We start from the raw sequence: 12427 nt of genomic DNA, 5'->3' as shown, positions 1-12427 counted from the left end.
CGCAACAACAGCAGCGAGCGCCATGCGATGAATGCGAATTGCATCTACTGCATGAGGACGCGGTGTACATGCGGTGCCCGGTGGTCGAGCACAGCGAAAATGTGAAATGGAGGGGCCCTGAACTGCTGCAGGGTCTTCGAATCCCCGCGCCCTGCGCGTCATCTGTTGATTAGAGGAAAAAACAATACCATAACTCAGTCACACCTACAACCACAACATTCACAGACTTCATCCGCCAGGCGAGTCACATATCATGGCGGAAAGCGACGTCGAGATTCCAGAGACGCATGTCTTGGCCGTTGCTAGCCATGTGGGTGCTCCGTCTCACAGCATGCGACAACGTGACACACGCTAACATCTACCAAGGTGACCTCTGGGTGCGTCGATTGGCAAACATTCGGCTAAGGCGAGCTCTAAACGTTGACCAGATATGTCGGCAATACTATGGCCACGTTCTGCATGCAGACTCTGGGATGTGAAGTGTCTGCCATCCACACTGTGAACTACAGTGAGCAGCACGTAATATAGGACATGCGATTGAAACTGACGATGTCGGCTGAAAGGCAACCATGTCGCATACAAACGATTCAAAGGACGGAAGACCACACCGGAAGAAGTAGCAGAGCTATATGAAGGTCTGAAGGAGGCCGGTCTCGACAGCTTCGACATGATGCTTTCAGGATATTGCCCCTCGGCAGCGCTGGTAGAGCAAGTGGGCAAGATTGGAAGAGAAGCAAAGCTCAAAGCTACGACTAAGCCGGGATCTTTCTTCTGGGTGTTGGATCCGGTAATGGGCGACAATGGGAGGATATACGTCGCAGAGGACACCGTACCAGCATACAAGAGCCTACTCAAGGACGCAGATCTCATCCTGCCGAACCAATTCGAGGCGGAACTCTTATCGGATGTCAAAATTCGTGATCTTGCAAGCATGGAGCAGGCCATCTCGAAGCTTCACCAGGCATACACAGTACCTCATGTGCTGATCACTTCGATCCGACTGCCAACAACAGCGTCGAGCTCACCTTCGGGTGGGAGTGAGAGTCGATCCACTGCAGCGAAGCTCTCAGTGATTGGATCAACCGCAACATCAACGGGAAAGCCACGTCTGTTCCGCATCACGGTGCCCGCACTGCCGGTTTTCTTCTCTGGCACTGGTGACATGTTCGCCGCACTTCTAGTCGCCCGACTTCGACAGGCCGCCAAAGCAGCAAATGTCTTGGATAAGCCTAGCTGGCGGAGTGAGGACGATGTCGCGGGTCCGGAATTGCCCCTAGCAAAGGCTACCGCAAAGGTCTTGGCCAGTATGCACGCTGTCTTGAAGGATACGGCAGATCACTACAACGCCGCTGCGAAAGAGCTTGGTGATGAGAAGCAGCTCAACGAGGGCACGGGGGCAGCAGCTGAGAAAGAAAAAGAGACTGAACGTCATCTGAAGCTGACGAGGGCAGCGGAGGTGAGAGTGGTGAGAAACACGACGGCATTGCGAGAGCCGCCCAATCTGCAAGATTTCAATGCTTTGGCTGTGGTGTCGGACCAGGGAACCAATGAGTAAAGTATGGAGAGTGAGCGGATGAGCTGAGTGTCGTCAGAGGTGTAGGTGTTCAGGGTGCTATACATCAGACGTGAAAGCAGGAGCAGATGTGATGGCCGCGAATGTGGTTTCTGCTTGTGATGCAGATATCAAGAGCAGCGTATGGTTGTGCTAGCATTCGTCTCGACCATGAACGCCTCGTCGATGAACATCCTCGGAAGCTCTCCTCGGCATGATTGCCGAAAGCCATGGGAGCCGAAATAGCTGCGAAGCATGGATTCCACTCGTTTAAACAGCTCCAGTGTGCAGTAAAATACAAGGTGGAACCCATGACTTGACCGGATTGCCAAATGAAGACTCGACATCCGTCTCACGCACGAGCATGCGTCTCGTCACTGCTCACTGCAGCTTCGATTCCAGTTCCAGCGCTCGTGGTGTAGCTCTACAAATGCATGTGAAACCATTGATCCCTGCATGCGAAGTGTGGAGGCCGCTAACCTTGTTGGAAAAGCGGCCACGGTGTTATGAACCATTCTACGTAGCTCAATGCTCTTCTCTTCTCCACGTTACAACTTCCCACCCTCCCCTCGTCCTCCAATTCCATCCTGAACACAGCTGCCCAGCATGCGTGTCACCTCTCTCGTCGCTCTCGGCTGCTACGCCGCTGTTTCCGCTGCGCAAGAAGATGCTGCTGACGCCGCTTCCGACAAGGCCAGCTCATCGCTCGATGCCTCGTTGCCGGCTTTCACCGTGAGTTGAAACTCCTCCGCGCATTGGGGAATTGACGTGCTGACTGCTACAGCCCACAAAACTCACAGCGCCTTTCCTCGAGCAATTCGTCGACGGTTGGGACAGCCGGTGGAAGGCATCGCACGCAGTGAAGGAGAACACAAAGGCCGATTCAGAGGAGGAGTGGCAGTTTGTTGGCACATGGGATGTTGAGGAGCCCCTCACATTCAAGGGCATCGCCGGTGACAAAGGTCTCGTCCTGAAGGACAAGGCTGCTCACCACGCCATCTCCGCCAAATTCGACAAGCCCATTGACAACAAGGGCAAGACCCTCGTTGTTCAGTATGAGGTGAAGCTCCAGAACTTCCTCGAGTGCGGAGGTGCCTACATGAAGCTGCTCCAACAGAATGCCGCTCTCGGCGCTGACGAGTTCTCCAACGCATCGCCGTACGTGATCATGTTCGGCCCAGACAAGTGCGGATCCACCAACAAGGTCCACTTCATTTTCCGCCACAAGAACCCCAAGACTGGCGAGTACGAGGAGAAGCATCTCAACGCCGCTCCACCAGCCACCATCAACAAGCTCACCAACTTGTACACTCTCATTGTCAAGCCAGACCAGACCTTTGAGATCCTCATCAACGGCGAGTCCGCGAAGAACGGCTCTCTCCTGGAGAACTTCACCCCTGCAGTCAACCCAGAGAAGGAGATTGATGATGCCGAGGACAAGAAGCCCGAAGACTGGGTTGACGAGGCGAAGATTCGCGACCCCGAGGCCAAGAAGCCCGAAGACTGGGATGAGGACGCGCCGTACGAGATCGTTGATGAGGAGGCTGAGAAGCCGGCTGACTGGCTCGAGAGTGAGCCTCTCACTGTCCCTGACCCAGAGGCCGAGAAGCCAGAGGATTGGGATGACGAGGAGGATGGTGACTGGATCGCCCCACAGGTCGCCAACCCCAAGTGCGACGATGTCTCTGGATGTGGACCATGGGAGAAGCCAATGATCAAGAACCCTGCCTTCAAGGGCAAGTGGACCGCTCCTTTCATCGACAACCCACTCTACAAGGGTGTCTGGGCCCCACGCAAGATTCCCAACCCAGCTTACTTCGAGGACAAGACCCCGGCCGACTTTGAGCCAATGGGTGCTGTAAGTAGTAGGCAATCTCGGGAAGGCGAACACAGCTAATACGTAACTATAGATCGGTTTCGAACTTTGGACCATGAACGAGAACATCCTTTTCGACAACATCTACATTGGTCACGATGTCGCCGAGGCCGAGGCCCTCAAGAAGGAGACCTTCGACGTCAAGAAGCACAACGAGGAGAAGGCCGAGAAGCTTTCCAAGCCTGTCGACGATGCCGCCGGGAAGAAGTCRCCCATGGACCTTGTCTTCACTGAGGATCCAGTCCACTACGTCAAGGAGAAGACCGCTCTTTTCATCGAGCTCTTCCAGAGGAACCCGGTCGATGCCATCAAGTTTGTTCCCGAAGTCGCTGGTGTCATCGGTGTTGGTCTCATCACCCTCCTTGTGCTCCTCTTCGGTCTGGGTGGCGCTGCCGCACCCTCCGCCGACGAGATCAAGGCCAAGGCCCAGCAGGGCAAGGCCGCCGCCCAAAAGACCAAGGATCAGGTCGCCGATGCTGTCGCTAGTGGTACTGATAAGGTCAAGGACGAGGTGAACAAGAGAAGTACTCGAAGTGGTGCGCAGTAAACGCAGCAGTGATGGGTTGTGATGTGTGAGGCGGGACTTTGTCGAAACAAGGGTTAATATGCTAGCGAATTTGCTCATGCGTGTTTCCAACTCTCGCGGAGATAGTAGGATATGACTAAAGACCAATTTACTCAATACAAATTGTGGATGAGATCCGACAATGTGACGCGGTGTGACTTGTGTCTGGAAGCACATTTGAAGAAGTGTCAGCAGACTTGGACAAAACAAGGTCCCACGCGAGATTGACACTTTGGCGTACACCTCCGCTCATCCAGATTCGTATCTATCCTTCTTGATCAGACAGTGCGCTCCTATCTCCCCGAAGCCATCCAGCCATCCAGCCATTGTGCACCGGTCTGTCCGGGTACCTTTCCCCTGCGTGAGACGTGCCAATCATATGCATAGCTGAGTCTCTTCCGAACGGCAAATGTGGAAAGCCATGCCTTTACAGCCGTTGAACACAACGAGTCAACGACCATGCTCGACATGCTTCTTGGAATCGCCATGGCGTCGTTCACGATAATGTCCGGAGTGGAGCCCGGCGATAAGCGAGCACTTCCTTATAGGGGTCGCGGATTGCAAGGAGATTAAACATGGAAAATACACTTTGATTGAAGATCCACTGACGGAACTCTGTATAATAATAAATGGATTGCTCGATTCCTGTTTGGGTATGCTAAGACTAAGAGGTATTCCGTGGACGTGGCAGAACAGGCATTGCTGCAAATCCCACCTCAGATCGCTCGCTATGTTGGAATGCAGCAAGATTTCTGATCCGCAGGTCTCAACATCCCGGTTTGTCCTCTTGAAGCCATCAGCTTTGACCACTTGCCAACTGTTTGTCTGGACCTCCAGAGTCCAGAAGCAGAAGCAGCGGAGAGCCACGCTATTGGCGTAGCGGGCAGGAGAGCAAAGTTGGACCCTAGTCCCTACTAGTCTTGTTGCGAACATCCCCTGTCGGCCAACTTTATTGCCTACATTCACTGCGTACGAGTGTGCTTCCTTCAAGCCAGCAAGGACGCGACTGGACGCGCCGCTGCCACCACTGCAGCCAAGAGTCAGATTCGGGCGCCAGCGAGGTCAGCACGGGCACATAAATCTGGCAATACCAGCAGCAAAGTGAAGAGGACCGGCAGCCCGCACGATGCCGCTCTTCTCTCGCTTTAAGAGCAAGGGAGCACATGCGAGTTCGAAAACCAATGCGAACGGCACAGATGGCGTCGATGCGACCCCGCGCAAACCGACATGGCAGGCACGATGGGAAAGCAAGGTCATCGTGCCAGATGAAGTCGAGGAGCTGGTTCACACATGCACGGCAGAGATGAAGTCTCGGGGTACGAACATACAACACTGAGCGGATGCGGAAAGCAGCTAACTTTGTTGTAGCGGAGGCCTTGGATGCGCCTTTCCTCCTACTGCCTTTCCGTCCAAACTCCGACCCTCTAGGAGCTCGAACATTCATTCGCAACTACTACAAGGGCAATGCCGAAGGGTCCTCACAATACCGAGGCGACGCCCTCAAGCAAGAGTTGCGGCTGACTGATTCCGAAGTACTCTGCAGTATCATGAAGTGGTGCTGGAGTCGCATGCCCAATGGCGTGGTTACTTGGCCAGTGTACGAGGGGTTCAAGATTGGCGAGAGGGAAGCCAACATGGCCCGCAATGCCTTCAACACATTCATCCCAATCGGTGTTGACTCGGACGCCCGCCGAAGCATCGTGTTCGATTTCTTCGACCTTTTAGCTGCGGTGGCTGCGCATGGCAAGCTGAACGGCCTGGGTGGACGGAAACTTTCCCGGCTAGCGGGTTGGTGGGCATTCGAGCATTCGGACGATGGCAAGGGCTTTGAGGGAGGGTACAAATCCTGGACCGCGGCCGCCGATGCTTCAAGTCATCTGTTCTTCGCCTACCTCCGATCTCTATCACCAGACACCGCTCCATCCATGAACGTTATTGAGCGGATTCCCCGCTCGTTGCAAGCTCTTGTTGCTTCGACTGAGTACCCTCCGGAGAGACCGACGTTACTTCAGCGATCTACTGCGAGGATGGTGATGTTGGTTGATAACGTCTCTCCAACGCCTTTCGCTCTCATCCGAAGAGCGCAAAACTTCGAATACCGAGACCGTGACGAAGTTCTGCGCGAATTCTCCGAATTCGAAGATCCGGTTGACGCTTTGACTGAGGAGTGTAGACGTGTGCTCCATGCGATATCCACGGCCAATCAGTCAATGGCCACGGCCTCAAGACAGGGTCTGCCGGGCCTCGCCAAACCAGATGAGACCTGGTCGTCCTTCCAGAACCTCGGATTTGGCGACATCGATGAGAAGGCGCTGTCAAACCAGGGCGTAAACGGGTCCACGACTACGGTTGGACAAGGCCTGCGTTCGACACCTCAATCGAGAGGCATTGATGCAGGGCGCCCAACAACCCCTTCGTGGGCTGACTTTCTCTCCTCTGGCTTCGCAGATGACGGCACATCTAAATCGCCTGCTTTACTCTACCCACCACCGCAGGTTCTGCCGCCTTTCGGGAGCCGATCGAATTTGCCTACACACATGGACGGTATCGACGAAAACTTGACACCAGGAGAKCTTGCAGCCATCACGACCGTTGAACTCGATGATGCATTTTGGTGGGTATGGATGATCAGTTTGGCCGGGGAAGAGCCATCTGAGCGCAAGTCTGTGTTCGGGCGCTGTGCGCTAWTTGAGACTACCATCTTGAACGGCCGCTGGCTGATCATGGAGGAGCAAGTCAAGGGAGCGTCTCCGGATCCTGCTGAAGGAGCCATGATCCCACCCAAGCAGAATCTCTTCAGCAGTTTCACCAAACGCGGTAGGCTCGGCCGCAAGCGGTCCACAAGCAAGGCCTCTGAGTCCACTGCGCCACGCACACTGTCCGCAACGCCGAGCAAAACCAGTATCTCAACAGACAAGCATGCAAAGATCAAGGCTGCGGCACGTGCATTGAACAATGGGGACTCACCTAAATCTGACTTTTCGCGTCGCGGCAGACAGGATGATGCACACGCCAAAACCAACAGTGTTCTCACCATAGGCCTACAGGGTGAAGCCGGGCCTGCAATGCAGTGGGCAAAGGCTTATGACAAGCACGCAATTCGTTCGCAGTACCTGGGAGACTCGTCAGCCGGCAAGGGCATGTCTCGTGAAACTCTGGTCAGACAGCCTTCGTCAAACACCATCAACGCTGATAGTCGCAGTATCGCTCCGGTTGTCTCAACTTCTAGCCCAGTTGCGACAACCACTCACACTGCAGCGGAAGATGGCGAAAATCCTCCTGTGGCMGCCAAAGACCTCCAGCCTGCCAAGGACGATATCGCTCCGTCCGTCGATGAGGCTGTCGTTATGCCTGCGACTGCTGATTCGTCGCATACCGCGTCTACGCAGCCTGCTGTCCAGAGCGCTTTCGACAAGGAGACTGGTGCGGCACCAGTCTCTCCGACTCTGAGCAAAGTGGAGAGAAAGCCAGTGCCTCGCACAGACAACCATCCAGCATTCCGTGCGCAGGATTCGAGAGAGTCTCCTGCTACCCCAACGAAGAATCCAGCTTTCCTGGCCGCCCAAAAAGCTTTGCAGTCAAAAGCGTCACCCACTGCCAGCATTGAATCTAGCAGAGAAACCTCCAACGTCAAGAAAATCGCGGGTAATAACGCTGGATTCCGCAAGTTCTTCGGTAAGAAGAAGGAGTCTAACGGACACGGAGACTCACTGGATCTTCAACGGCCCGCTACCAATGAACGTGTGCCACATGCTGAACAAGGCCAACCGGGCATCGGAAGGCGCTTTTCCCAAATGCGCAAGAAGAACGGTCCTCCGGCGGCAGCACCAAAAGCCAGCAGTTCTGCTGCCATCGCTGCCGCGAGGGCCGCGGCCCAGGAGCCCGTGATGAATGCTTCTGCTGCCCATCCCGGTTATGCAGCAACAGACATATCGCGTACCAGCAGCCGTGAGCACGCAGAGGCCGAGCGCGAATTCTCTCGCTTCGACCAGGGCCCTATGGCCGACATGCCTTCCGCAGCTCCTGCGGACTTCTCAAGTTCGGCACAGGGCGAGTTCAATACCAGTACTGCTGAGCGCATGGCCCCAACGCCCGAGCCGGTTGCAGATCATGACCATTTCATTGCGCCACCCGAGTTCGCTCCTACGCCACGCGGTTCTCCCATGATTGACCAGCGGAGCATTTCGGACATGACCGTCGAGGAGCACGAAGACCGTGATGCTGAGGACCGTAACAACGTGAAAGATCGCTGGGCAGCAATACGTGAAAACGCTCACAAGCGAGCTGCCCGCGATAGTGAGGACCACGACWCACAAAGCAGGTTGAGTCAAAGTCAGCGGACGGACGATGGTGAAACGAGCGGCGAGGAGAGTATGTTCCATCCTGACTGACCCATCCATCACCATGCTCTTGCTGATCAAAAATTTCATAGCTATCGAGTCTCGTGTCGCCCGCATCAAGGCTCGCGTGGCCGAGCTTACAGGCAACATGGAGCATGCCGCACGCTGATCATAATCTGCCCTGAACTGAGCATTCCTTACATACCGTACAGACGATACTCCGAGGCTACACATACTCACGCCCGGCTACAGGGTCCCTAGCGACGATGCGGTCGACGCGGAGAGTGGGGATGTAGCGGCGGTTGATGATACCAATTCCTTCTGTCGAGCAAGCGCTGCCTTTGCAAATTTGCTATCTTTGGCGTTAATTTTTACCGGTTGATACCACACTTCACATTGCATGTTCTTAGAGGTCGCTGCACATAGCTAGTACTCCCTCGATACAGTGGTCGGAAACCACATGTTTGCGTTTTATGTATGTAATGATGGCTTTCACACCCCTGGCACTTTCGTGTCCCGTTAACAAAGGCATATTTTCTATCTCGACTGTCGGCAGCAAATTTTCAACATCCACTGACTGTGACTGTTCCGTACGACTTGTAGCCTTCTGGCCCTCTCAACGCTACCGCTCAGATTGTTGGGAATTATCACGTTCTACGAGCTCTAGGTACTCACCGGCCGAACGTTCTCTCGGCCAAGTACTCGCTCAGGCTGGGTGAATCAGGACTGATTTGTGGAAACCGAAGCTCAATGACGACAGTGCTAACCCCAGCGCATTCAAAATCGGCCGCCACGTTTAGGGTACTCCCAACTTCCAAGACCAGGTATTCTATCGATGTAAGCTTCCGTGTAAATCAGGACTGGCTCATGCTGCTTCCCTCACGGTTCATCGCGACTCGTATCAAACCAGTAGATGCTCTTGTCCGAGCACTATATTGTTCCCCATTCGCTTTGGCCCCCTAAATGAATATCGTGTTCTGTCTGAAGAGCTCCATCGGGTCAGTTCTCGAAGTAGATGGCTGGATGAGTAGGAATGACGAAGCAGGTATAGATGACTGGATACAGATGGAAGTTCTAGTCGCATAGTGATGAGCCACGTTACACTACACAAGGCGTTGAAAGGTCACCCGATTCCCCTCAGATCTCGCACAGCAACAAGGCGCACACATAGCACACCGGACCCTGTCCTTCCCTAACCATGACAAGACTTCTGCAGGGAAACCCGAACGATGTTGTAGGCCACCGACCTTCATCTTCCCGTCGTCGCGTGTACCCAATTCGAGAGCTGGGTACTACCCCAACCCTAACCCTATGACGACGGCAAGGACTCCTTCTGTAGTCTCCGAATCATAAACTTGTCACTGTCGGAACACACACATACCACTGTAAACGGCAAGCGGAGTTGGCCCATGGTTAGGATTTCGCGAGGCGACAGTCCAGACAGCGGATTTCTACAGCATACATCTACTTTACGTGGCATGCGTCTGCTAAAACGATACCTACGGCCGCAAGTGGACTCGCTTTCGAGCCCCACAGAGAAGCACCGCGTTGGAGAAGGAACGGTTGGAACATCAGTTCTTCGAACTCCCCCATATGAATACTTTGATACGTAACGTTGATCTACCATCACAGTAAAGCATGAACAGATTCGGGCATGTTCTTAATCGCCCGCAGCACCGTCTCAGCTGCATCAGTGGAGTTCTGGCCAGACTGCAATCGCTGCATCGAGGATTTTGAAGTTGCAGCACTGGATTCTGTCGCAGCTTTCGCCCAATCCGTGCCCCTCGGCGATGCGCGGTTGATATCGGGCTGTAACAGATGGCTCTCATCCGCGAGACGAGTCAAGATGGCACGAGAGTGCGACTCTGCAGATGCGATTTGGCGTCTTGTGTAAGCGCTCTGCTGCAGCAAGGCCTGCTCTTGTTGCTTCAACGACAGTAGTCCGGATAGGTGAGGGAGTAATGCTTCGGATGCTGTTGCCTGCTGCTCGAGATCAAGCGCTTCTGTGATGCGTTGTGCGCCTCCCAAGGGCTCATCATTTTCTGTCTGAGTCTGCGCGGGTGGATTTGAGACAAGRTGGAGCAGCCTTTCCCTAGCGTCCAAATATTGATCGTATAAGGCTTCGATATCTCGAGCGGAGAATTGTCCGCCATCAATAGACCTAGGACTCGCGGATCCAACTGTGTCGCCTTCTTTAGGTATCTCCACATCGCTTATAATAGCAAGTTGGGTTTCCATCCAAGTTGTGAGTTCAAGATGCGCCTTCTGTAAGCCTCGAAGGTCTGCACGCGGATCGATCTCATCAGGACTGACTCCTAAAACGCTAGTCGCTTTACCTTCGTGCTGCTGGAGTTGCTGTTTGGTCGTGAGGATAGCCTTCTTCAGCTTGTGAAGATCATAGTCGGATCCTGACTCAGATTCATGCTCTGGGAAAGCGGAAGTAGAAGGTGGTCCAGGCAATTCGCCGATTTCCCGTTTCGCGACTTTGTCGAAGGACTCTCCAATCGCATCACCGCCACATGACTTCGTGCGAGCGAAGGCATTCTCCAGTGCGATGAGTTTTCGTTGCCTCTCTCGCTGACGTATCAGCGGCACATAGCACTCCGTCAGAAAGGCTGAGCTGTCTTGAGCGTCGGGAAATGTTGAAGGCTCATTGTTGAGTTGGGCAATATCAGCCTTCAGCGCATCGTATTTCGCCTGAGCGGCATTGTGAGCTTGTAAAGCTCTCCAGTAAGCCTTGCGTACGCCTCCAAGCGCGGAGGCGTTGACTCTCTCCGAAGGTAGTGCCACATTCAACGCGGAAAGTGGGAGATGTGTCTGGAGCTCCTGCCTTGTCTTGGAGATCTCTTGCCTGGGCTTGATGAATGGCCGCAATAATTCTGCAACATCTGGGAATGGACAGTCATTGTATCCACGTTCTGTATCGCCCATAATCGATCCCCGTTGCTCGTGTGGTAGATGTAAAAGTTGCTTCTGTCTTCAAACTTCATTTCGGTGATGTCGGTCGGCATGGCCTGTGCGCTGCTTGACGAGAGCTAAAAAAGCGTATATATCCCGAACCTATCCAATGTCGACACAGAATGAGGTGGTAGAGATTCAGTCCCAACTACATTGCATCTACGACTTCTTCGCAACCGCCCTCAGCCTGACGTAACCCAAATATCTGCTGCCATCCTCTTCTCTTGTTATGACAGTCTCGATAACATCGCAAATCTCCTTCAATACCTGTTCCTGCTTCTCCTCAGGCGCCGCCTCCAGGAACTGAGCACACATGAGCCTCGCCCAGCCCGTGATTCCACCACTCCCATCCTTCTTTTCCGCGGTAAGCAAGCTAGGACGATACTCCGTCTCACACTTCTCCACCTCAAATCCCGCTGCCTCCAAAGCAGCACTCATCCACGTCGTACTGGGAAAGAACCAAGGACTAGCCTCACGAGCACGCTCCAGTGGCACACCCGCATGCAAGAGAGCCGCCGTAGCAGCCGTATGGATCTCCGCCACGTTCCCTTTGCCGCCCATCTCAAAGACAAACTTCCCTCCAGGCTTCAACGCTTTGTGGACATTCTCGAAGAAAGCGGCCCGAGTAGACGGCTCTCTCAAAATCCAATGCATAGCCGCATTACTAAATGCCTTGTCCCACTTCCCCGTCAAAGCTTCTGGACAGCTTTGTAGCTGAGTTGAGTCGTTGAGTATAAACGAGCAATTAGAGAGCGCTCCGTGCTTTTCTTTCGCAGAGCTGATAAACGACTTTGAGGCGTCGACGCCGAGGACACGGCCTGCAGATTTGGCGATTTGAGCAGTGAGTTCACCATCTCCACAGCCAATGTCCAGAATGGTGTCATTGGCTTGTGGGTCCAAATAGGAGACTACGGTAGTAGTAAGCTTCGGGACGAAACCAGCTGCTGAGCTGTAGGCCTCTGAAGACCAGTGGTCCTTTTTGTTAATGCTGGATGCTGCCATACTGAACCGGGATGCAGGCGGAGCGTCGCGGCGAATAGACTCAAGAAGACGTCCAGATAGTTGAATATGCCGTTTCACGATCTGACGAGCCACATACGTTGCCTTGGAAGCGCTCAGTGTTGCGAGTGTTGTGT

The 12427-nt window shown here is 53.9% G+C and overlaps 5 protein-coding genes; 3 read left to right on the top strand and 2 right to left on the bottom strand.

Moving 5' to 3' along the window:
* Window positions 1–253: 253 nt before the first annotated feature.
* Window positions 254–1555, top strand: RCC_05209 (related to pyridoxal kinase; the record flags this gene model as incomplete). XM_023770483.1 has 4 exons in its annotated part: window positions 254–310; window positions 367–377; window positions 429–508; window positions 564–1555. 4 exons carry the CDS (start codon window positions 254–256, stop codon window positions 1553–1555), a joined length of 1140 nt encoding a protein of 379 aa, XP_023626251.1.
* Window positions 1556–2158: 603 nt separating this feature from the next.
* RCC_05208 (probable calnexin) lies at window positions 2159–3975 on the top strand (the record flags this gene model as incomplete). XM_023770482.1 has 3 exons in its annotated part: window positions 2159–2284; window positions 2337–3410; window positions 3463–3975. 3 exons carry the CDS (start codon window positions 2159–2161, stop codon window positions 3973–3975), a joined length of 1713 nt encoding a protein of 570 aa, XP_023626250.1.
* A 1144-nt stretch (window positions 3976–5119) lies between these two features.
* RCC_05207 (related to morphogenesis-related protein MSB1) lies at window positions 5120–8502 on the top strand (the record flags this gene model as incomplete). XM_023770481.1 has 3 exons in its annotated part: window positions 5120–5309; window positions 5362–8364; window positions 8426–8502. 3 exons carry the CDS (start codon window positions 5120–5122, stop codon window positions 8500–8502), a joined length of 3270 nt encoding a protein of 1089 aa, XP_023626249.1.
* Window positions 8503–9959: 1457 nt separating this feature from the next.
* On the bottom strand, window positions 9960–11264 carry RCC_05206 (uncharacterized protein; the record flags this gene model as incomplete). The annotated part of the gene is made up of 1 exon (XM_023770480.1): window positions 9960–11264. One exon carries the CDS (start codon window positions 11262–11264, stop codon window positions 9960–9962), a length of 1305 nt encoding a protein of 434 aa, XP_023626248.1.
* Window positions 11265–11450: 186 nt separating this feature from the next.
* RCC_05205 (related to SAM-dependent methyltransferases) lies at window positions 11451–12293 on the bottom strand (the record flags this gene model as incomplete). The annotated part of the gene is made up of 1 exon (XM_023770479.1): window positions 11451–12293. The coding sequence occupies one exon, from the start codon at window positions 12291–12293 to the stop codon at window positions 11451–11453; it is 843 nt and encodes a 280-aa protein (XP_023626247.1).
* Window positions 12294–12427: the final 134 nt, after the last annotated feature.

The sequence above is a fragment of the Ramularia collo-cygni genome (genome assembly GCF_900074925.1).
Source record: "Ramularia collo-cygni strain URUG2 genome assembly, contig: RCC_scaffold07, whole genome shotgun sequence".
Lineage (NCBI taxonomy): Eukaryota > Fungi > Ascomycota > Dothideomycetes > Mycosphaerellales > Mycosphaerellaceae > Ramularia > Ramularia collo-cygni.
The sequence above is the reverse complement of the archived record's forward strand: the minus strand, read 5'-3'. Positions and strand labels throughout refer to the sequence as shown.